The 23,008-nt window shown below is 53.7% G+C and overlaps 1 protein-coding gene across 5 annotated transcripts in view; it reads right to left on the bottom strand.

The window, feature by feature from the left end:
• Nucleotides 1-1,110: 1,110 nt before the first annotated feature.
• The window catches only part of RBM10 (RNA binding motif protein 10), a 29,752-nt gene continuing 7,854 nt past the window's right edge, over nucleotides 1,111-23,008 (bottom strand). For 2 of the 5 annotated variants that reach the window (XM_030849828.3, XM_030849837.2), the window contains exons 3-24: nucleotides 16,089-16,314; nucleotides 14,382-14,612; nucleotides 12,459-12,528; nucleotides 10,494-10,567; nucleotides 8,981-9,067; nucleotides 6,850-6,910; nucleotides 6,530-6,706; nucleotides 5,987-6,147; nucleotides 5,714-5,811; nucleotides 5,540-5,627; nucleotides 4,748-4,934; nucleotides 4,502-4,644; nucleotides 4,298-4,415; nucleotides 4,122-4,213; nucleotides 3,870-4,034; nucleotides 2,730-2,879; nucleotides 2,568-2,633; nucleotides 2,304-2,492; nucleotides 2,150-2,224; nucleotides 1,753-1,859; nucleotides 1,548-1,677; nucleotides 1,111-1,453 (exon numbers count right to left, since the gene is read on the bottom strand). In XM_030849828.3, the coding sequence (XP_030705688.1) occupies nucleotides 1,328-1,453; nucleotides 1,548-1,677; nucleotides 1,753-1,859; nucleotides 2,150-2,224; nucleotides 2,304-2,492; nucleotides 2,568-2,633; nucleotides 2,730-2,879; nucleotides 3,870-4,034; nucleotides 4,122-4,213; nucleotides 4,298-4,415; nucleotides 4,502-4,644; nucleotides 4,748-4,934; nucleotides 5,540-5,627; nucleotides 5,714-5,811; nucleotides 5,987-6,147; nucleotides 6,530-6,706; nucleotides 6,850-6,910; nucleotides 8,981-9,067; nucleotides 10,494-10,567; nucleotides 12,459-12,528; nucleotides 14,382-14,612; nucleotides 16,089-16,314 (2,821 nt within the window). In that variant the 3' untranslated portion in view covers nucleotides 1,111-1,327. The remainder of the gene's footprint in view (nucleotides 1,454-1,547; nucleotides 1,678-1,752; nucleotides 1,860-2,149; nucleotides 2,225-2,303; nucleotides 2,493-2,567; nucleotides 2,634-2,729; nucleotides 2,880-3,869; nucleotides 4,035-4,121; nucleotides 4,214-4,297; nucleotides 4,416-4,501; nucleotides 4,645-4,747; nucleotides 4,935-5,539; nucleotides 5,628-5,713; nucleotides 5,812-5,986; nucleotides 6,148-6,529; nucleotides 6,707-6,849; nucleotides 6,911-8,980; nucleotides 9,068-10,493; nucleotides 10,568-12,458; nucleotides 12,529-14,381; nucleotides 14,613-16,088; nucleotides 16,315-23,008) is intronic. The other 3 variants (XM_030849833.3, XM_030849829.3, XM_030849831.3) reach the window with 3 other exon arrangements.

The following is a 23,008-nucleotide window of genomic DNA, read 5'->3' on the forward strand; positions in this document are numbered from 1 at the left end:
GGCTTCTCATTGTGGTGGCTTCTCTTGCTGCGGAGCATGGGCTCTAGGCACGTGGGCTTCAGCAGTTGTGGCATATGGGCTCAGCAGTTGTGGCTCACAGGCTCTAGAGCGCAGGCTCAGTAGTTGTAGTGCACGGGCTTACTTGCTCCACGGCATGTGGGATCTTCCCGGATCAGGGCTCGAAACCGTGTCCCCTGCATTGGCAGGCGGATTCTTAACCACTGCGCCACCAGGGAAGCCGTAGCTAAGACTTTATTAAGGATTTTTAATCTACAGGTGTAAGTGGCTTGAAATGTTCTCTTCTTGAATTATCTCATCTGTTTTGGGGATCAAGATTACACCAGCCTCGCTTTTTCATCCCTCTCCTTACAACTTGTGTAGGGTGATGTCATAATGCAGACTACTAAGTGAGGAAGGAGGGGCTTTGAACCACTTGCTCTTCCTACACTACCTCCCTTCCACCTTCTTGTCTTAAAAGCATGTATGTTTTGGGGAGGGGCGGTTCCTGGCCCCGTTTCACAGCCCAGCCCCCCCAAGGCCCGGAGAGGGCAGCCCCAGCTTCGTGTTCCACTGTACTCAGACCTGTGCTGAGAGCACACGCATACTTGTGAATCACAGGGTGGAGACTGGTTAGTGGGACTGGTGCTGTGGTAAAAGCCGTGGAGCTGATGAGAACGAGGGTGGACCCAACTGGTGGGGCATCCCTGGGACTGGCAGGCTGATTCTCTTATCTCCACACCTCTGGGGTCATCAGCCTGTTGAGGGCACAGGGCCCACTGGCGCCAGAGTGCCTATCGTTGTTCACTCAGAGGTGCCCTCAGGCATTGTCCCCAGACCCAAGTACAGTTTAGCCTTGCAGCCATACAGCAAGTGCAGCTGCAGGGTGGCAAGGCCAGGGGATGGGGGGGTTCCTAGTCCTGGCTGTGACCCAGAGGGTCTTCAAGCCTGACGGTGCCCTGGTGGTGCTTGGTTTCCTGGTACAGCATGACCTGCTGGACCCGATAATGGTGAGGGGCTGTGACCAAGATCTTGTCCATCTGTGTTTATGTCCCTGTATCTGTGTGGGCCACAAACCACTCTGGGACATGAGAAAGAGACATGCAAGCTGCGGACTTTTCAGCTTTTATTACAAAAAGAAAGACATGAACCCAGCCCAGTTTTCCAATAAAAGTCACCAACTCAAAAGTCTGACTTGGTCAGGGCCTCTCTGGCTGTGGAGTTAGGCCAGTCAACAGGTGCAGGGCCCCTGTTCTGACCACCCAACATTTCATCCTCCCCTGCTCCAGGCTGGACACCCAACATAAGTATAAGTAGGTCTTGCAGCTGCTCACTGGGCCTCGTTGAAGCGGGTCACCATTGTCTTGTGCAGCGTCTCCTTGTATGACTCGGTTGAGGTGACCCCATAGGAGCTGCCTCGGGCACCCAAGCCGGAGCCCCGCACCCGTGTCTGGGCCTGTGTGAGGGAGGCAGACTCTGTCAGGTTGGGTGGGGGCTAGGGCTACAGCAGAGAGTACTGGAGGATGGGGATGGGATCCCCACAGACTCACCTCAATGGGAGTCACAATGCCCTGTTTCTTGCGGCCCAGGCCACTGCCCTCTTTCCAGCCCATAGCCTGGAGCATGCGACTGCCAATGTTGTCACTGCCCAGCCCATCCCGCGTGGGCTGCTCAAAGTCCCTGCAGGAGACAGTGGCACAGTGTGAGCGACTGGCCTGCCGGCCCCAGGCCCCCGACCTGGCCCCGGGCACTCACACAGAGGCCGCAGACATGCCGCTATATTTCCTCCTCTTGGGCTCCGGCGGCTCAGGGATGCCATACTTCTCTCTGCGTTCAGCTGCACGGTCCCGGTACTTCATTTGCTGAAAGAGTGTGTGTGAGAATGAAGGAGCTGATCGCTATTTGCAGGAAACATGGGCACAGCTGGGGGGCCCCCAAAGGGAGCTAGATCTAGCGAACAGATCTGTGGTCCTGTGAATGCCAGCAGCCAGCATGGGGGGAATCGGGAAGAAGCCTTGCAGGGAAAGGACGTGAAGTGGCTGATGGCAGCCAGGCTGTGTCTAGCTGAGGAACCTGAGCGCCAGCTGCCTACACAGATGGAGTGCTTGGTAAGGGACCGAGGGATGGAGCCCAGGAGTGGGTCACACCTCACCTCCATGTCGTTCTTCTCAAGTGCTTCCAGCTCATTTTCTGACAGGTGGGCTCGCCGGTGAATCTCAAGGTTTTGCTGCAAGGAGGACAGGAGGAGGAGTGAAGCGGCTGGGCCGGGCCAGGACAGGGTTCCCAGCCAAGCCTCCCTCAGTCACCTTGTGGAGCCCGGAGAGCTGCTGGTGGCGGATGAGCGCCTCCTTGCTGGGGAACTGGCGCCGGCAGAGCAGACAGGCCAGCTTCTGCCAGTCAGTGAGCTTCTCCTCCCGCTCCGGCCCCCCGCGCTCTTGCTCCTCCTCACTGTCACTCTCCCCGCTGTAGGCTGCCACCAGCCCCCTCGGTGGGCTCTGAAAAAGGTGAGGGTGAGAGGTCTGGTCTGGCTAGCTCAGAGCCCTGCCCTTCTTTCTGCCCTGGGCACTCACTGGGCGGTCATCACTGGCCAGTTTTGGGAGGTCCATGCTGGTGTGCTGTCTCTCAGCTAGTGCTCCCTGGGGTGGAGGAACACAGAAATTCAGAGATTCCACGGAAGGACCAAAGGGATGACAAGACTGGGGGGCAGGGCGCGGATGGACAGCCACACACACCTTCTTCTCGAGGATGGCGTAGCCAGCATCTGCGGTGGCCGACTCCCGCCTTTCATCGTCTCGTAGGGAACTGATGGGCTGGAAGCTGTTTTTGAAGTTTTCTTTTTGCTTGTTGAGGCTGCGGGCCCAGCGTTCCATGTCCTTGGCAATCTAGGGGTGAGGGTGGGGGTGAGGCTCTTAGGAATCCTCCGACTGCTGGGGTCGCCAACTCCAACCTCTGCCCTTGCAGCAGCCCGCCCCTTCCTGCCCTGCAGCCTCAAGCAGAAGGTGAGAGAGGCGGAAGTGAAAGTCCCCATTTCTCTGTCGTCCTGTCATCAGTGCTCCTCAGCAAGCCCCTCCCCAGCTGTGCCCCCATTCTCCTCATGGGCACCCACGCTATTAGGTTTGCCGTGTGTTTTCATTTTATCGTTCTAAAATGCATAGAATGGCTTGCTCTGTGTATAATTTTAATTTACACGTGTGATACTATGCCACGTTCCATGTCGTTGCCCAACCCCGACCCCCAGGCACAACACCATTTTTAGAATTTACCAGGCTGCCAAAGGAACACGTAGTTCTTGCTTCTAAGTGTTGCACCCAGACTGTCATATTCTTCCTCCACAGACAAGACACTGAGGTTCCCTCCAACTGCCCACCACCACAGAACACTGCGATGGTTGTCTTCCTGCCCACCCCCTGATGGGCCCGCGAGAAGTTCTCTGGGGTATATATACACAGACAGACACGGACACACCCTTAGGTGGGGTTCTGGGCCCAAAGGAGCATGCATGCGCATTTGTTTCCACAGGCAGGGCTAGCCTGGTTTCAGGCGTGCCCACACCAGCCCACATTGCCACCAACAGCACAAAGGTTCCCACCAGGGGATGGGAAAGCAGACGGGTACACTTGGATGGCACTGGCCACCTCAGGGAGGTGGGCAGCCCTACCATGTACCTGGTAGGGAGACGGCCCTGGCTCAAGGTCACGCAGCAAAGAGCAGAGCTGGACCGGGAGCCTGGTCTCTCCTGGGCACAACTACTGCCCACGTGCACATCCACCGCCATCCCCTCCCTTGGCAGCGGAGGATAACAGATGACAGAATGGCATTCATCAGAAGACACCTAACAGCCAGCCAGTGACTGCTGGACTCCCAGTGTTCACCTGTTGGGCCGTCTTGGTCTTGTGCTTTTCCTTCTTCTCTTTGCCCTCCTTCGAGGGCGCTCCCGTTTCCTTATGCCCATCAGCTGACTGCTCCAGGGCAGGAACATAGGTCCGCCTTTCCCCATCCCAGTACAGGTACTGCTGGCTCTGAGCATTGTAGTAGTACTGGGGGAGGTGGGGGAGAAGGGGTGTGAGGGAAGACCTCGAGGAGGGGACTGCAGACCCTGCCCACTCCCCAGACTGCCCTGTCACCTGAGAGTTGGGGTCGTAGTAGAGGCCAGTCTGGGGGTCATAGTAGTAGCCAGATGTCTCGTCGTACTGGTAGGTGGAGACGTCAGGAACAGCTGGAGAGTGAGAAGAGGGGGTCGCACTCCTCTCTGCTTTGTTAAGGAATTCTCCACCCCTCACCGTAGGCCATGGCTACTCACGGTACTGGCTGTAGGACTCCTGGGCAGAGGGACTCGTGGCTGGTGGCAGGGAAGAGCTGGGATGGGTGGGGCTCTGGAGCTCAGATTTGAGCACAGCGGGTGACATGATGGTGTATGACTAGTCATGGGGCAAGACAGGGGAACAGGGCTCAGTGTCTACCAGTGCCCCCATGGCCCCCAGGACCTCCCCTTGATTTTCCTCACCTGGCTGTTGGCAGCAGTGCCCTGGCTGCCGCTTGCTTCAGCTGCTGACTGCTGGTAGACACCAGGGGTGGCACCAGGCTGGGTGCGGGAGAAAGCCTGCAGGGACACAGAGTCTGCCCCAGGCTCCAGGGAGGCCTCGGGACCTGTAAAGGGGGACAGGGAAAAAGGAGAACGTGAACGGCAGGGCCCAGGACCCTATGCTTGCCAGTCCCCACCATGGGCTCAGGGAGAGATGCTGAGGCTAACCTGCTCCGGCTGGGTCCCCTTTGGTTCCAGTGATGCCGGGGCCCTTCGTGCCCTTGAGGTAGCCATGGGCATAGAGAGAGGACTCTGTGCCCTGGCTGCCGCCATAGCCCTCCTCCTGTTGGTAGTAGCTGTAGTCGACCGGTGGCTCCTCGGGGGTGGCCCAGGCACCCTCCCCACCCTGGGAGGCCTGAGGGGCAGGTGGGAGGGCTTCATTAGCAGAGGAGGGGGCACAGAGGGGAGGGGGACCAGCTAAGAGACGTCTGCCCACAAGTGAAGCAAGTGTCTGCTGACAGAAAGCATGCAGCCCTCAAACAAGGGCCACCCGGCCAGAGCAGAGCAGGGTGGTGACAAAAACAAGACTGGAACAAAGACACGCGCCAAAACGCTCCTAGGGCTGACACTGGTACATGTGTTGCGTGATATATGTGTTGGGTGTCAGACCAAGGAAGATACCATCCTCCCCTTCTTTATTGTCATCTGCCAATTTTCTTGCAGCCACTTATAAATTCCCTTTTACCAAGAAAGGTTGTAACAATTCAGGATGATATACAGCTACCAAACAGAACAGAAAAGCAGCCGCGACGGCGCTGAAAAGGAAAGCCTGGGAGGAGGTGCCTGGGAAGGGAGCTGCAGCGCGGACCCCATAGCCCCCACCGGCGACCACTGTGAGAGGTTTTCGGGGCCACAGGAAGCCAAAACAGCAAGCCAGCCCTCCTGTTTGCAGAGAGGGAGCGGGAGGGTGGAGGCGGCCCAGGTACAGGGATGCTGGGGTGGAGGGGAGTCTCTGAGTACCTGCGAGATGGCCCACTGGGCCGCGGCAATGGCAGTGCTGGCCACAGAGGCAGCATTGATGCGACTGCCTTCGTTGGAGGCCATGTCCCTGGGGAGGATGTCAGAGACTGGGAGTGAGACAGGAGGCCCCAAGCTGGGGGGCAAGCTGGGAAAGGACACAGGTGGGGCCCTGACCTCTTAGAACCCTTGGCAAACTCAACGTTGATGGTCTTGCCGTCGATGGTGAGCGGCGGGTGCAGGGCCTGCAGGATCTGCAGCAGCTGGGCTGCCTCCTGGGGGAGGAGGTGGCGGGGGCAGGGGCAGAAGGGTCAGGCCCGGGGAGGTCCCCGGCTCCATTGCCCCATTTCCAGGCTTGGGGCCGCGGTGGGGGGCTAGGGTCAGGGTCCCTCCTCCCTGCCCCGGGGGCCGGGATCCTGGCTGCCCGGCCCCCCCCTGTGCCGCCCTCACCACGATGGTGGAGAGCTGGATGAAGGCAAAGCCACGGTTCAGTTGGGTCTGCTTGTCCTTGATGACGCGTACGTTGGAGGAGGACAGCACTGCGTAGGGTGCCAGGGCCCCCAGGATGGAATCCATGGTGCTGTGTGGGTTCAGGTTGCGCAAAATGATGGCTGCAGGAAGGGGCCCAGCATTAGGAAGCACCACTGATATTCCGCTCCCGTCCTACCCTCTGGTGGCTCCCCTCTGCTCCCTCTCCCCTGGCCTCCGCGTCCTTGCGCCCACTGCTTCCCCTCACCTCTTCCTCTCAGATAAACTCTGCTTGTCAGTCCAAGTCCCAGCTCAGTCACCCACCTGCTGAGAACCTTCTCAACACACCCCCAAAGTCGAGTTTGGCAATGCTCTTCCTCTGCTCTCCCTACATTACATGTGTGTCCCCCCACCAGGCAGAGGCCCCTGGGAGGATGAAGTCCTGGTCACCACCATCTCTCTGGCCTTGGAGAGCCCAGCCTAGACACCCTAGGGCAGGGAGGAAGGAAGGAACAACTGACTCACTGTCGTTGGCGTTCTCTGAGCTCGGCTCCGAGCCCTGTGACAGGGCCTGGGAGGCCAGCACTCCCTGGGCCTGGTAGGGCTGTGGCAGGGGCAGCAGGCCCTGGCTTAGCTCCCGACCACCCAGCGGTAGTGTCTGCTGATCCAACCTTGCGCCCAGGGGCAGCTTCTGCTCTGCCTCTGTCAGGGGCGGCAGAAGACAGGCCAATGACGAAGGGGGAGGGGCTCCCAGGCTGGTCTCCCTCCTCCCAGAGCACTGGCCCCTCACCCTTCTCCCTCTTCCCAGCAACGTCCCGGGAAAGAGGGAGGTAGGAGGGCCATACCTGACTTGGGCACACCACATTTGAAGCACTTCTCACGGCGTTTGAAGTTCTGGACGCCACACTGTGAGGCACAGGCCAGGCTATCAGAGGGGGTGGGGCTTTCCACTGCACCCTCCAAACGTGGATCCAGAGATCCCCCAGGGAACCCGCCATGCCCCGGGAAGGTCCCAGGGTCAGGGGTGGCAGGGGGCTTTGGGGCTCTGGCTGTCCTCCTCGGTCCCGTGAATCTTCCCTTTACATGGTCTCAAATTTGTCCTCAGTGCCAACCCCTCAACTCAGGATCCATAACTCCCCCCCCTCTGTTACCAAGTGCCGCCTGCTCCGAGGTACCAACTCCCAGAAATGCCCCCACCTCCAAAGTCCCTTTGGTAGGTTCCTCTTCCCAAAATGTACTTCCCTATTCAGAAACCCTCGTTATTTCTATCCCTCAAAGCCAGCAGCCCCTCTCTTGCCAGACTCCCACCCCTCCTTCATCTCGAGGACTGGATTGGATCCTGCCGCTCTTGAGAAATAAATCTGCCTGGGATGTTGCAGCCTCTGGAGATGCCCAGCTTTCACCACATTTCTGTCTGTGATCCATGGTCACGTACTAAGCACTGCTCCCGCGCCAGGCTCCGTGCAGGATATGGCCTCTGCCCTCCTGGCCTAACAGTGGGGAGCAGATGTAGCACAGAGGGGCAGCAGGTGAGTCTGTGGAAATGGTCCCCCCCAGGGGCTCTGGGAGGGGAGCGGGCCTAGAGGCCCAGATCACTCAGCTGGGTGTAGTCAGCAGGGCTGTTTGATCTGGGAGGTCCAAGAGTTTGGTTTGGTTTTGCTGGGAAGCGACTGCTGGCGGAGGCAGCAAGAGATTTTGTGTAGGAGGGTGAGGAGAGAGGCAAAAGCAAAGGCTGGACAGGGAAGGTGACACTAGATCACAGAGGGGAGTCACACTCAAGCTCAGAGTTGTGGGGGTTTTCAGCAGAGGAGGAGGGACGTGGTCAGAAGTGGTTTTGAGGAATGTCACCAGTGAGGGAGTGGGAGAAAGAGGCAAGAGGCCAGCACAGCAGAGAGGGGCCTGTGGCGACTGTGTGGGGGAGGAGGTGAGGACTGGCCTGAGCAGTGGGAATGGCATTTCTGTGATGGAAGTGACAAGACTGGAGAGCAACAGCATGTGGTGGATAAAGGAGAGAAAAGAAAGAGAATCCCCTAGTTTCAAGGAGTATCTGAAAATACAGGAGGGATGGAGTCCTCCCGTCACTCTGTCCCTACCTCTCCAGAGAGGTTGGACACCCGCCTTCTGATATTACTTTTTTGGTTTTGAAATAAGCAGGAACCACTCCCCTTACTGGGCAGAGTTCCTCTTGGGGAGAGGGCCTCCGCAAGCTCTCAGGTCTCCCCTTAGGTCTCAGGGCTGCCAGACGGCTGCAGGAGGTGAGGCTATAGAGTCCCAAGGCTGCTTGTGAGGCTGGCCCCAGGGGAGATCTGAACTCACGGTGGCATCCATGGCCCACGATCAGGAGCAAGGCACAACTCAAGGTTCCACCTCTCTGAGCCTCAGCCTCCTCTTAGGGAATATGACTGCAAAGAGCTACAGCTTGTACCCTAAGTCTCAGGCGGACATGGCTTTGTCAGAGGTTGGGTCACCTGACACAGGCTCTCAGAACACCCTACACGTTCCTTCAGGACAAGAGCTGACACTGAACATTGTTAACGGCGGGCCAGGTGTCGTTCCAAGTGTTACCCTCTCATCACCACATTTCAATCCTCCCAACTACCTTTGGGGAGCGGGGTCATTGGTATTTGCATCATAGAGATGGGGAGAGTGAGGCAAAGAGAGGTTAAATACCCTGACGAAAATCAAGGCAGATTTGGGAGAGTCTAACTTCAGCTAGTCTGGTTCTGAAGCCCACATTTTATGGATCACATTATGCCTCCACTGTCACTAGTCACTTACATAAACATCTGTTTCAAGTCTACTGGGGCTTCAGGCAAGATCGTGCCGCATGAGGGCAGAGCCTGGCACCAAGTGAAAGCTCAGTACAAACTGGTGGGTGGGTGGCAAGGAGCAGCGCTGCTTGAGCTGAGCCAGTCCTCCACACCCACACCACTCAGAGGCCCCGGGGAGACAGAGACGTTGCCACCGCCCCTGTACCTTATTACACAGCCAGTCCTCATTGATCTTGGGCTTGGGGTCGCTGTAGTGCATGGACACCTTCTGGCCCAGGATGTTGAGGGAGTGCTGCGGGGAAAAGCAGAGCACAGTGAGGCCTAGGCAGCAGTGCCCCACGCACCGTCTCAGCACAGGAGAAGAGAGTGAGCGAGCCCTTCAGCTGGATGGATGAGGGACAGGGAACGGAGGGAGGTCGGAGAACTGACGAGGGAAGAAGGAAGGGAAGGAGGGAGGGAAAGCGCCACAGCCCTCGGGCGCAGCTGTTTGCTGCCTTTCCGGGCACGCGCACGCACACGTGAACACACGCCACCAGGCACACAGTGCTCGGCTGCCCGAAGCTTGCCGGACAGCGGGGGAAACCCCCACTCGGCCCTGACACTGCCAGGCCACACCCAGGGCCAGCACTACACAGGCTACACTTGGGATGAGGGGGGACGGGGAGGGGAGGGGAGGGAGAGGAGGGGAGAGAAAGAGAGAAAGAGAGAGCGCACGCGCACTAGTGCTGGAGAAGGGGAAAAAGAAAGAGCCATATTTAAAAGATGGACGGTCCTGCTGTGAGGCTGTCTTCCCGTGGCTGGCTGGGTCCTGGGCCCATGGCACTAGCCTGTGGACCGGCAGAGATGGCCCCAGGGCCGCCCCTGCTGAGCCTCCCTTCCACCACATCGCCCCTTCCTCCCCTGAGGCTTTCCTTCAGTGCCCCACACCAGTGAGCTGGGCTCTGGGTGCGCGAGCAGAAGCTTTGGGTCTCTGAAGGTCCCAAAGCTGCTGGGTTGGGAGCCCGTGCCAGGCTGGGGGAGCAGGCTCCCCTCCCTTCTGGACAGCACGGCTCCTCGCTGAGAGGGCAGGCCTGTCCCTAGCGGAGTGGGGCAAGTGGTGACTCCTGTGGGGGCCAGGTGCAGTGGGAGGGGTGGGGTGACCGAAGTGAGTCCTGGTGAATGAAACCATCACTCCTGACTGGTACTTTCGATCAACAGAGCAGTGCTGGCCTGTCCCATGGAAATCAAAGGACCAAACTCACATGCAGGGACAGAGCTGGCAAAACAGGACTTGCTAGTTAGTGTGCCAACAGCTAAGTTCCCCAATGGCTGGACTTCCAGCGGTGCCCAAGAGTGGAACAGAGTCCTGGCTCTGCCTGACCCCAGAGCAGGGCGGTCCCCCGGGGAGTGGGAACTTAGGTGGAAGAACCCCACCCCCACCCCACCCCCAAGGCAGCCCTTTCTCTGAAAGCTCAGCCAGGAGAGGAAGAGAGGCAGAGCTAGTGCCTGGCCAGTGGGAAGGGCCAGTGGTGAGTGTGGGTTCCTGATGGGAAGCCCAGTGGGTAGCGAGAGATGGGAAGAGGAGATAGTGAGGGTCAGGAAGGGGGAGAGAGGGGGTGGGGGGATGGGACACAGGGCCACAGGGCAGGGAACTGTGTCCGTAAGAATCAGGCGATGGGGAGCGCTCGATTACAAAGTAGTATTTGTTTGGGGGGGGGGTTCAAGTGCGGCAAAGCAACCTGATTGGCTTCCATCCATCGTGTAGCGTCCTGCAAGTGACTAAACTCGACGAAGGCGAAGCCCCGGCTCTGACCTGGAGACAGCATTCAGATACAGACGCAGTGGGTTAGTCAACAGCTTTGGACACACGGCGTTCCCGGGGGCGGGACCCGAGGGGAGAGGACTGGGGGGCAGAGAGGGAAGTGGGGAGAGGAAAAAGGAAGAAAGGGAGAGAGAGAAGCAAAGAAAGACCAGGGTGTGGGAGGCAAGGTAGATGGTCGGGAGGGGCAGGAAAGAGGGAAGCGGGAGGGAAGAAAACAGAGCTGGAGAGGGGTTGGGGGCAGGGGATACACACACGCCAGCTGGGAAGAAAGACAGAGAGATGGGGCTCAGGCACACCTGCCCGGACAGCCTGGGGTGATAGAGATGGAGAGAAGGAGCTGGGAGGGAAAGGGTACAAGGAGACGTCTCCAGAGAAGGAAGGAGGACAGATGGGCAGGCAGCTGGCTTTACATGGGCCAGAATAAATAACCAAATGGTGGGGCCCAGCACAAGGCCAGGGCAGCCCAGGAGGGGTCCTGTAACAGGTGTTTAATCAAAGGAGCAAAAGAGAAGCTGGGCCAGGCTGCTCGGGGAGGCTGGGAAGGCTCTAGGCCCAACAGGAACCAGAGGGAGTTAGGGACACAAGGTCACCTCAGCCTCACCACAGTCCAGGGAAGGTTGGCCTCACCAGGGAGCCACCTCAGGGCCAAGCTGGGAAGATTACAGCCACCTACAGTCCAAGTCCTCCAAGACAGCAGGAGAATGGGGGCCAGGATCGTCCAGGTAGATCTTAAAGAATCAGCAGGTGCCTGGGAGAAGCGCCCAGGGCCACAGAGAGGGCTGCACCTGGGACAGCGCCTCAGGGAGACCAGAATCCTGTCAGCTTGGCTGGGGTACAGCAGAGCAAGACCTACATGCTATGAAGAGAGACTCCAGGCCTGGCCAGGGCTGGGAAAAGGATCCAGGGCTTGATACCAGGGGAAAGTAGCTCCTTCTTTGGAGGTGCACACACAGGGAGGGCTTAGACACGGCGGGACTTGAGGGGCATGCTTGATCTCCGAAAGAATAACCATTAGGATGCACAGGAGGATGGAATGGTATAATTAAAGAGAGACAGAGACAGAGACAGAGACAGAGACAGAGAGAGAGAGAGAGACAGAGAGAGAGACAGAGAGACAGAGAGAGAGACAGAGAGACAGAGAGAGAGAGAGAGAGAGAGAGAGAGAGAGATGGAGAGAGAGAGAGATGGAGAGATGGAGGCGTGGGGAGGAGAGAGACTGAGAGATGCAGAGAGAAGCCCAGGCAGAACGAGGCCCCACTGTGCCTGCCCTGGGGAGCCTGGGCCAGAGGTCCTGCAGAGACAACCCCCCACCACCCTACTAACCTCAGGCCAGCTCCAAGCAGCCTGCAAGAGGGAGGGAGGGAACAAGCGAGGCCAGCGATCCTGGCTGCTCCTTGGGATGCACCCTTGGACAAGAGCCATCCCCTGCCTCCCCTCTTGGGACACATGGGTGGGGCCATGTCAGACCTCTTTCTGGTCAGAGGCTGTTACCAGAAAAATGTGGGGGAGAGCAAGGGGCAGGGGAAGGAGAAGAAAGGGGAGGGAAGGGAGGCTACTGGGGGGACGGGGTGACCATCTCAGATACTCAGAGTCCCAAAGAGGAGGTTCCCCGGAGCCTGGCCCTGGCCCTGCCCCCGGGGAGCACTCAGCTCATCTCAGAGCTGCACCCCCTCCCTGACAGCCTCGCACAAGAGGCTACTGGCCGGAGCTGTGAGGAGAGTGGGATGAGGGGGAGAGAAGAAGAGGGTACCCCCAAGCTGCCCATTCCCAGCTGTGGCAGGAAGGCAGGGTAGGGAGGGTGAGGGAAAAGGCAGAGGCAGGAGGGAGACTCGGAGGCTGAGGCTGGCCAGTGGAAGAGGAAGGTACTAGAACAAAAGCTCACCTGAGGATTTGTTCCGCATCAGCCGGACCTCCCGTGCTTGGACGCCGTGGGACTGCAGCTGGCCACGGATCTGTACGGGGCGATACGGATTGGAGCAAGCTCAGCACGAGGGGGCTACTGGGTACCTGAGGCTGGCTGGAGGCCTCCAGGACCCCAGAGGGTCATAGGGGATGTGCACACACTGTCTCCTCTCCCTCTCTCAGGGCTTTCCCCCAAGTGACCACAGCCCCAGCCCCACACCAGTACCCAGTCTCAGCTTTCAGCCCCAGACTTGCAGAGTGAGTCAAATGAAAAAAGGGGCATGGTGCAAGGTGAAGCATGGCAGCATAACGACCCTCAGGGATGGAGAACAGCAAGAGAGCAAGCGAGCCAGCAGCTCAAGAATGGTGGGCAGGGGTGGTCTGACAACAGGCTTGGTGCAGCCACAGAGCAAGGAAAGCTGGCAAGCAATTCTGGCCCTTTGCAAAGGGACTGCCCTCCGGCTTGCATCAAGAGAGACCCATGACAAAAAGTACGAAACTGGGAAGGACTGGGGACTGAGCAAACCCCAAACATGTGTGCTAGACCATAAATGGAGCAGTAACTTGGGGTGGAAACCAAAAGGCATGGCCGTGGGATTTGGAAAGCTTCCTGGATGACCTAAGCCAGAGGGAAGCTGCAGATGCAATTTGGGATTTGGACCAGGCGAGGCAGAGTCTCTAGGCCAGTGGTGCCTCTCGCAAGCGATTGGGAGCCTGTGCTGGGCATTCTTGGGCAGCAGCCTTAATGCCTCTGGGCCTGTTTCCTCATCAGGTTCAACAACAAAAGGGAAATTAAACATACACATACAAGGATGAAAAAGAAAGACACAGAGGAGCAGATCAGAACTGCTAACACTCAGGGAGAGCTCAGGAAACAGCTAGAATGTGGGCTCTGGGGTTCAGCTGTCCAGGTTCAGACCCCAACTCTGCTGTGCCACTCACCGGCTGTGGGACCTGAGGCAAACTGCTTCACTGCTGGGGGCCTGGCTTCCTCATCCGTAGAATGAAAATACAAAGAGTACCTTCCCTACAGGGTGGCTGTGCAGATTAAATCAGACCTGACATGTGGCCCACCCTGTGATAAATCCTCCACAGATGTCAGCACTCAGTTACCGTCTGACCCTGAACAGTGCAGGTGGGCCAGACCTGAAAGCTCTCAAGCACACAGGTGGGGTTTTCTCTGCGACAACATAGGCAGCCAGCAGGTTTCAGAGGAGAGATGAGCAGAGAATTCACGGGCAGTGGGGAGGAGGCGGAGAACTGGGGAGGCTAGTGAGGAGGCTGTTCTAGTGGCCCACTTGGGGTTTTCCTGCTCTCTAGGAGAGGTCTGCACGAGAAGGGAGGAGGATCGGAGGGAACGTCACACAGGAAAACAGGGTGGGAAGGCTGCAGCAGCAATGAAGTCAAAGGAGAACCCAAGGCTCTGTGGTCGTGCCAGTGAGGAGATCTGATGCTGCTGGCAAAAGAGGGTGGAGGGCGGGGAATGAGAATAAAACCTCAGAAAATCCCACGGGGAACCACCCCACCGCCCAGGCTGCAGGGTCTCCACAACATCTCTGTCACCAGAAATATCTGGCACTGGGACTGGTGAGCATCTGGCCTTCGATGGACATTTGCAGAATGGATGGATGGCCAGTGGAATGTGCAGAAGGAATGCTCTGTTCCCTCCCCCACCCACCACCACAGCCCCTGGGCCAAGTCAGCCTATCCAACGCTCCTCCCTTCCAGACTAGGAGACAACAAGGCCTATCGGGGGACGGATCAGTGCTGGCGGACAGAAGCTAGTGGGGATAAGGCATGAAAAGTGCTGAGGTTGGGGGTAAGGGAGAAGCTGAGGGCCCTGGAGGAGACCCAGCCTGGCCTCCTGCTCTGCCACCTGCCCAGGGACACGGGGGGCACGTACGTCATCCTCAGTGGCTGCCTGTGGCAGCATCCTCAGCATGACGATGTTACTGGCCTTCTCCTCCTCCTCCTCCTCCTCCTCCTCCTCCTCCTCCTCCCCTTGCTCGGTCCGATAGTCCTGGTCCCGATAGTCGCCGTCTCGGGGGAAGCCTGGTGGGCCGGTGGGGCTGTGCCTGTGCCGCCGCCGCCGCCTACGCTGAGTCTCGGAGCCCGGGGAGGCCTCGTAGGAATCCTGGCCAACAGAATGAGACGAGAGACACCAGACGGGCAGTCAGTCTGGGGTGGGCCTAGGAGCTGGCCGCTGGCTCTCCAAAGCAGGCAGGCTCTGAAAGCCAGGGGTGGGCGGGCTCCGGCTAAAGGCTTGGGGCAGGCAATGTGGGCAGGCCCTGGACTGCAACCCTTCTGGGGTTGGAGATTCTCCCCAGGATGCTTTTGGGGGCTGCTTTGGTGGGGAGTGGGGAGAGGCCGGTGGCAGTATTGGTGTGGGAGAGGAACTCCCACAGACAGGTGACCAGACACCATTTAAAACCTCCTTGGGAAGAGACCATTTGGGGTTGGCACACTAAACCCTGCTCTGTTTCTCCCCCCTCCTCCCTCGCCAGCTCAGCTAGCATGTGCACAATTTTTCCCTGTGCCATGGAAGGCCACACCTCGCTTAAGATTCCCAGCCTGGGCCCTGCCACCAAGTCGTGGGTTTCGGAATAGCTTAAGACCTCAGCCAGAGCCAGCCAGCAGGGCCTGGCAAAGGTGCGAGGGCTACAGCGCTGCCTTCCGGTCCCTGATCCTCTGCCTGGCCAGTCCTCCATCACCACCAGGCTCTCTCCTAACAGGGTGTGGTCACTGGATTCCTGGGCGTTGCCCAAACCATCCTTTCAGGACTAAGCAAGCCAGGCCTGGGTCCACACCCCTCCTGCCCTCACGGAGGCCAGATAACTCAGCACTCCACTCTTCCTGGTCCACCCAGGGCCCAGCCAGTGCCCTGGAGACATCCAGGCACAGCTCACAGCTGCCATCGAGGAAGCTTGGTTGCCCACCACAGGGGTCTTTCCATTGGACCCCCCAGAGGGTGGCCGGCAGCCCACACTCTGCTTCCCACTGGAAAGGAGAGCTGTCTGCTTGTGTGGACCAGGGCCCTGACGCCCCCTCAACTTGGGGTTCCCGTAAGGCAAGGCTGCTGCTTCCCGTCAGATGGGGGCTCCCTGATGGTGAACATCATGCCTCCCCACTCAGGCCAGGGCTAACTATACAACATGGAAATGGCTAGCTTCTGAGCTCAAAGTAGAGGCCTGAGGGGACTTCCCCTTCTGTCTAGAGGCTCTGCCACCACTGGGAATGCCCACGGTCAGCCCCCCAGAGCTGCTTTGCTTGGTGATATCCAAGTGATATCCAAGTGCCCTCCCAACCCTAGATGCCGGGTCCCCAAATTGGCTGGGAGCAGGCAGTATAGGGCTTGCAGTGAACCCTGAACAACAGGGAAGAAGGGAGACAGGTGGTGGCCAGGGGCCCTCAGAAGTATAGAGCCAAGCACGTGGAAGTTAGGGAGACCCAACTTGGGAGAGGAGCCCTCAGAGAGGGGAGTGGGGACAGACCCTCCAGGTGAGGCAAAGCCACCGAGCACAGTCTGAAGGCATGGGAGCTGAGAGCTACCTGCACACGGTGCTACAGCCAGACAGAGGCCCTGCAGGAGCTGGCCCTCCCCTGCCCTCACCTCTGCACTCTGCTCTTCGGACGAGTCATCATAGTCGTGCTTGCCCTCCTGGCTGCCATACTCGCGGGGATATGAGCGGTAGTCCATGTCCCGGTAGTCGTGATCCCGGCTGCGGTTCTCCCCACCATCATCCTGTGAACGATCGGCGGCTCCGTAACGGCCAGTCCTGTCTCCACGACCCCCTCTGGGGAAAGAAGGATGGGGAGGGAAGAGAGGGCAATCCTTTCTGAAAGGTGCAAGAGGTGAGAGTGACCCCACCCACCCCCCTCCCTAGACCCTCAGCCCCAACCCCTGACAGGGATCCCTACATGCTGACCCCGTGGGGCCAACTGGCTCCCACCTCTCCCTCAAATTCAACCCACTTCTCTCCTTCCCTTCCCCACCTCTCCATTCCCTCACTGGGCCCTTAGATGTGGAACCCCGACTGGTCTCCTCACCTCCACCCAGGCCTCCCCTAGTTTACTCTCTATACCCCAAATGTGAGTGAGGGTTTCACAAGGCAAAGTCAATCAAGCCCAACCATATTGCTCCTTACAAAACACCAAAATGCTCACTAAGGTCCTACAAGGTCTGCAGGGTCCTGCGGGATGAGGTCCCTGCTGACCTCTTTCCTTCCACCTCATCGTGCACTGTGCTACCCTGCCCCCCTGTTCCACGGTCACCTTGCTAGCACTGGCAGCTGTCTGTTTGCACGTATGTATATATGTATGTATTTATTTTGTGCGGGCTTTTCTCTGGCTGCGGCGAGCGGAGGCTACTCTTTGTTGTGGTACGCAGGCTTCTCATTGTATGTATGTATGTATGTATTTATTTCGCGTGGGCTTTTCTCTGGCTGCGGCAAGCGGAGGCTACTCTTCGTTGCGGTACGCGGGCTTCTCATTGTATGTAGTTATGTATTTATTTATTTTGCGTGGGCTTTTCTCTGCTTGCGGCGAGCGGAGGCTACTCTTCGTTGAGGTATGCAGGCTTCTCATTGTGTGTATGTATGTATTTATTTCGCGTGAGCTTTTCTCTGGTTGCGGTGAGAGGAGGCTACTCTTCGTTGCGGTACGTGGGCTTCTCATTGTATGTATGTATGTATGTATTTATTTCGCGTGGGCTTTCCTCTGGTTGCAGCGAGCAGGGGCTACTCTTTGTTGTGGTGCGCGGGCTTCTCATTGTGGTGGCTTCTCTTGTTGCGGAGCACGGGCTCTAGGCATGCGGGCTTCAGCAACATGGGCTCGGTAGTCGTGGCTCGTGGGCTCTAGAGCGCAGGCTCAGTATTTGTGGCACATGGGCTTAGTTGCTCCGCGGCATGTGGGATCTTCCTGGACCAGGGCTCAAACCCGTGTCCCCTGCATTGGCAGGCGGATTCTTAACCACTGCACCACCAGCGAAGCCCCTGGCAGCTGTTTTGTTAAAATTTCTCCTACTGCAATAACTGTAAAATAATTATCTCAACATTGATTTAATGTGCATTTCTTTGATGATTTAAAAAATTACTAGACTGGCTTCCCTGGTGGCACAGTGTTTGAGAGTCCGCCTGCTGATGCAGGGGATGCGAGTTCGTGCCCTGGTCTGGGAAGATCCCGCGTGCCGCGGAGCGGCTGGGCCCATGAGCCATGGCCGCTGAGCCTGCGCGTCCAGAGCCTGTGCTCCGCAACGGGAGAGGCCACAACAGTGATAGGCCCGCGTACCGCAAAAAAAAAAAAAAATTACTAGACTGAGTTTTGGGAGATGAGGGAACCACCTGTTCGGTTCACTGCCCTATTCCCCAAAGCTTAGCTTAGTGCCTAATACTCAGCAGGTGCCCAATAATTATTCTTTGATAAAATAATGACTCTAAAGAGCACTGAGGAACCACTGGACCACCAGGAAACTCCCTCTAAAAGTATTCTAAAAGCAACCAATACATATCTACTTAAAACAAGACAAAAATGGACATCACCATAGACTACTACTAGCAGGATCCCAATCGTGGTCAGAAATGATACTAGAATATCCATTATCCACACCATTATTAACATTATTCTAAGATACTCGCTATTAAACAATTAAACAAAGGAAAAAAAAGATTAAGAGCTGGAAAGGAAAAGGTAAAATTACCATTACTTGTAGATGATATGAGGATGTATCTGCCTAAGCCTAAGAGAATCAACTGAGAACTGATTATAAATAATAAGATAAATCAGTAAAGATGCTGGGTTCAAAATTAATACACAGAAATAAATATTGTGCTTGTATTCAGAGAGCCACTGTTCAGAAATAGGAAGATCCCAAGGATCACTGCATCAAAAAGGTTAAATACCTAGACATGTGCAAGATCTTATGACTATACTTCACACATATAAGCCAGGATACATTTGAAATGGGTCAAAGATTTAAATGGAAGAAATGAAACCATAGAGGAAAAGAAGAATAAAACACGAGATAGTTTTTTGATAATCTTGAAATGGGGTAAACTATGACCCAAATCCAGGAGCCACAGAAGAAAAGACTATTAAATCTGACTACATAAAAATAAAACATTTCTGCTTGGAAAAAACAAAAACCGTCAAAAGCCAAGTCAAGACAAACAATAAACAGGGAAAAGATAAGGGATAAAGAAAAAGGGAACTGAATTCACAGAAAATAATACAGTTGACCTTTGAACAATGCAGGGGTTATGGGCACCGACCCTCTGCTCAGTTGAAAATCCGAGTATAACTTATAGTCAGGCCTCTGTATCTGTGGTTCCTCCACATGCTCAGATTCAACCAACCATGGATCCTGTAGCATTGTAGTATTTACTATTGAAAAGAATCTGTGTATCAGTGGACCTATGCAGTTCAAACCTGTGTTTTTCAAGGGTCAACTGTACAGATGGTTTATATTTGAAAAGATGCTCTATCTCACTCATAATGAAAGATGAAAATTAAAACTATACTGGATAGGTCATTTTTATAACACTTAAAATTTATTTTTGTATATTTTTCCTAAATCATTTTTACTGTGATAAAATATATATAACAAGAACTTTACCATTTTTTTAAATAAATTTTTTTATTTTTATTTATTTACTATTTTTGGCTGTGTTGGGTCTTCGTTGCTGCACGCGGGCTTTCTCTAGTTGTGGTGAGTGGGAGCTACTCTTCATTGCGGTGCACGGGCTTCTCTTGTAGCGGAGCGCAGGCTCTAGAGTGCGTGGGCTTCAGTAGATGTGGCATGTGGGCTCTAGAGCGCAGGCTCAGTAGTTGTGGTGCACAGGCTTAGTTGCTCCGCGGCATGTGGGATCTTCCCAGACCAGAGCTCGAACCCGTGTCCCCTGCATTGGCAGGCGGATTCTTAACCACTGCACCACCAGGGAGGCCCAAGGACTTTACCATTTTAAAGTGTACAACTCAGTGGCACAAAGTACACTCAAAATGTTCTACAGTCATCACCACTATCTATTTCTAGAACCTTTTCATCACCCCAAACAGAAACTCTGTACTCTAATTAAACAATAATTCCCCACACCACCTGGCACTCTCTACTCTAGTTTCTGTCTCTATGAGTTTGCCTATTCTAGGTACCTCATAAAAGTGGACTCATATAACATTTGTCCCTTTGTGTCTGGCTTATCTCACTTAGCAGAATGTTTTCAAGGTTCAGGTTGTAGAATGCATCAGAATTTCATTTCTTTTTATGGCCATATATGTATGTATGGTATATGCTACATCTCTTGATGGACACCTGGGTTGTTTCCACCTACTGGTTGTTTTGGATATTGTGAATAATGCTGCTATGAACACTGGTGTACAAGTATCTGTTTGAGTCCCTGCTTTCAGTTCTTTTGGGTACACACCCAGGAGTGGAATTGCTGAATCCTATGGTAGCTGATTTTTTGAGGAACTGCCAAACAGTGTTCCATAGCAGCTGTACCATTATACATTCCTACCAGCAATGCACAAAGCTTCCAATTTCTCCACATCCTCATTAACACTTGTTATTTTGCATTTTTCATGTGCTTATTGGCCAATTATACATCTTCTTTGGAGAAATGTCTATTCAAGTCTTTTGCCCATTTTTGAATTAGGTTTTTCTGTTGCTTTTGTAGGAGTTCTTTATATATCCTGGGTGTTAATCCCTTATCAGATATATGATTTGCAAACACATTCTCCCATTCTGTGGGATGTCTTTTCATTCTTTTGAATAGCATTCTTTGATGTATAAAAGTTTCTAATTTGATAAAGTCAAACTTATTTTTAAGAAATGATAATTTTGGGCTTCCCTGGTGGCACAGTGGTTGAGAGTCCGCCTGCCGATGCAGGGGACACGGGTTCGTGCCCCAGTCCGGGAAGATCCCACATGCCGCGGAGCGGCTGGGCCCGTGAGCCACGGCCGCTGAGCCTGCGCATCCGGAGCCTGTGCTCCGCAATGGGAGAGGCCACAACAGTGAGAGGCCCGCGTACCACAAAAAAAAAAAAAAAAAAAAGAAATGATAATTTTAGATTTACAGAAAAGTTCAAAGATAATACAATTCTCATATACTTTTCACCCAGTTTCTTCTAATGTGAAGAGAACCATGGTACATTTGCCAGAACTAAAAAGTTAACTAAACTGTAGACTTCATTAGCATTTCACCAGTTTTTCCACTACTATCCCCTTTCTGTTCCAGGATCTAATCCAAGATACCACATTGCATTTAGTCATCATGCCCCCTTAGTCTCCTCTGGCCTGTGAAAGTTTCCCAGTCTTGCCTTGTTTTTTTATGACCTTGACACAATTTTGAAGCATACTGGTCAGTTATGGTTTTTTGAAGAATACAATAGAGGTGCCCTTCTGATCACATCAGATCTCAGGGGCATGCTATCAATGTGACTTACCACTGGTGACACTGAACTTGATCATCTGGTTATGGTGGGGTCTGCCCGGTTTCTCCGCTGTAAAGTTTCTTTTTCTCTTACACTCTATTCTTTAGAAGCGAGTCACTAAGATCAACCCACACTCAAGAGGAGGAAAATTAAGCTCTACTTCTTAGAGTGGGGAGTATCTACATATATTATTTGGAATTCTTCTGTAAGGAAGATCTGTGATCGAATGTTTTTAACTCAACAAATCTGCAGAAGTCCAAATGTTTGACAACAAACTGTTGGCAAGGCTGTATGGGAAATAGGCACTCTCATATTGGTAGTAGGAGTGAAAATGGAACGATCCTCATGGAGGAGAATTTGTCAATAGCTGGCAAAACTAAAAATCTATATACTCTCTGACCCCCAATTCTCCTTCTGGGAATTTAATGTACTGATACACTTGCACATATACAGAAACAGTACTCTCAATGCAACACTGTTTATAACAGCAAAGGACAAGAAACAACTTAGAGAAGAGTCAGGAAAATTCTGTTTAAAAAAAGACTAAGGATGGAGAGAGGAACCCCACCAAATATTAAAACATATTATAAAGGTGGAGCAATTGAAACACAAATGGACAGATCCGGTAAAATCAGAGTTCATAGTACACAAACACACATATGGAAATTTAGAATCAGGCAAAGGTTGCAATTCAAATGAACAAGGAGAAAATGGATTAGTCAATAAATACTAGTTGTGATAACTGTCTAGCTCAGGAATTGGTAAACCACAGCCAGGGGGCCAAATTCAGTCACCTAAATAAAGTTTTCTTGAACACAGCTATACCTGTTCATTTACATATTGTCTGTGGTTGCTTTCTGCAGACTGGTTGTGACAGACTGTATGGTCTTCGATGCCAAAAAATATTTACTATCAGATCCTTTACAGAAAAAGTTTGTTGACCTTTAAGAAAATAAAGTTGTTTATCTACCTCATTTCTTACACCAAGTAAATTCTAGATGGATCAAAAATTTAAGTCCCTGAATAGACACCTTAAAAATATTAGAAAGAAAATGTAAGAAAAAACTGATTACCTCAAGAATGGGGAAGACCTTTATAAGTAAGGCAAAACCCAGAAGTCATAAAATTTAAAAAAAAGATAAATCTGGCTTCATAGAAAATTTTAAATATCTAGAGTATAAAAAATACCATAAACAAATAAACATGTGATAAAACAAATATGATAAAATGTTAATGGTAGAATCCAGTGGATGGATATAGAGGTGTTCACTGTAAAATTCTTTCAACTTTGCTGTATGCTTGAAATTTCATAATAAAATACTGGAAAACCCCCAAAAAGCTAAAAGGTAATTAACAAATGGGAAAAATAAAATGTTTCCAGACATTTCAGTTGGTTTGCAATTTTTCAAAGTTGTTCATTCATTTATTCATTCAACAAATAGTAATGTAACATTTGCTATGTGTCAGGTGCTATTCTAGGTGCTGAGGATACTGCTGTGAACAAAATGAAGTCTCTGTCCTTGTGAGCTTGGCTTAGAACCCAAATTGTTTCCTTAATGATAAATGCCTAGACAAGAAGCAGCTGGTGTGAGAGATATGAGTATTTTTAAGGTTTTTGATATGAACAATGCTTTTCATTGTTGCTTAATGTAGGTATTCCTCGATATTTGGACTCTAGTTATCAGAATCTAAGAACTGAACAGATTTGGGGACTTCCCTGGTGGTGCAGTGGTTAAGAATCCGCCTGTCAATGCAGGGGACACGGGTTCGAGCCCTGGTCCAGGAAGATCCCACATGCCGCAGAGCAACTAAGCCTATGCGCCACAACTACTAAGCCCGTGTGCCACAACTACTGAAGCCCGCGCACCTAGAGCCGGTGCTCCTCAACAAGAGAAGCCACTGCAATGAGAATCCCGCACACCGCAATGAAGAGTAGCCCCCGCTCGCCACAACTAGAGAAAGCCCCCGCACAGCAACAAAGACCCAACACAGCCCAAAAAACAAAAAACAAAAAACAAAAAACAAAATAAAAACCAAAACAACCGAATAGAGTTGAATAAATATTCAGATGAAATCCTTAACTGACACCCAGCATCTAAACCAAAT

The sequence above is a fragment of the Globicephala melas genome, chromosome X, assembly GCF_963455315.2.
Source record: "Globicephala melas chromosome X, mGloMel1.2, whole genome shotgun sequence".
Lineage (NCBI taxonomy): Eukaryota > Metazoa > Chordata > Mammalia > Artiodactyla > Delphinidae > Globicephala > Globicephala melas.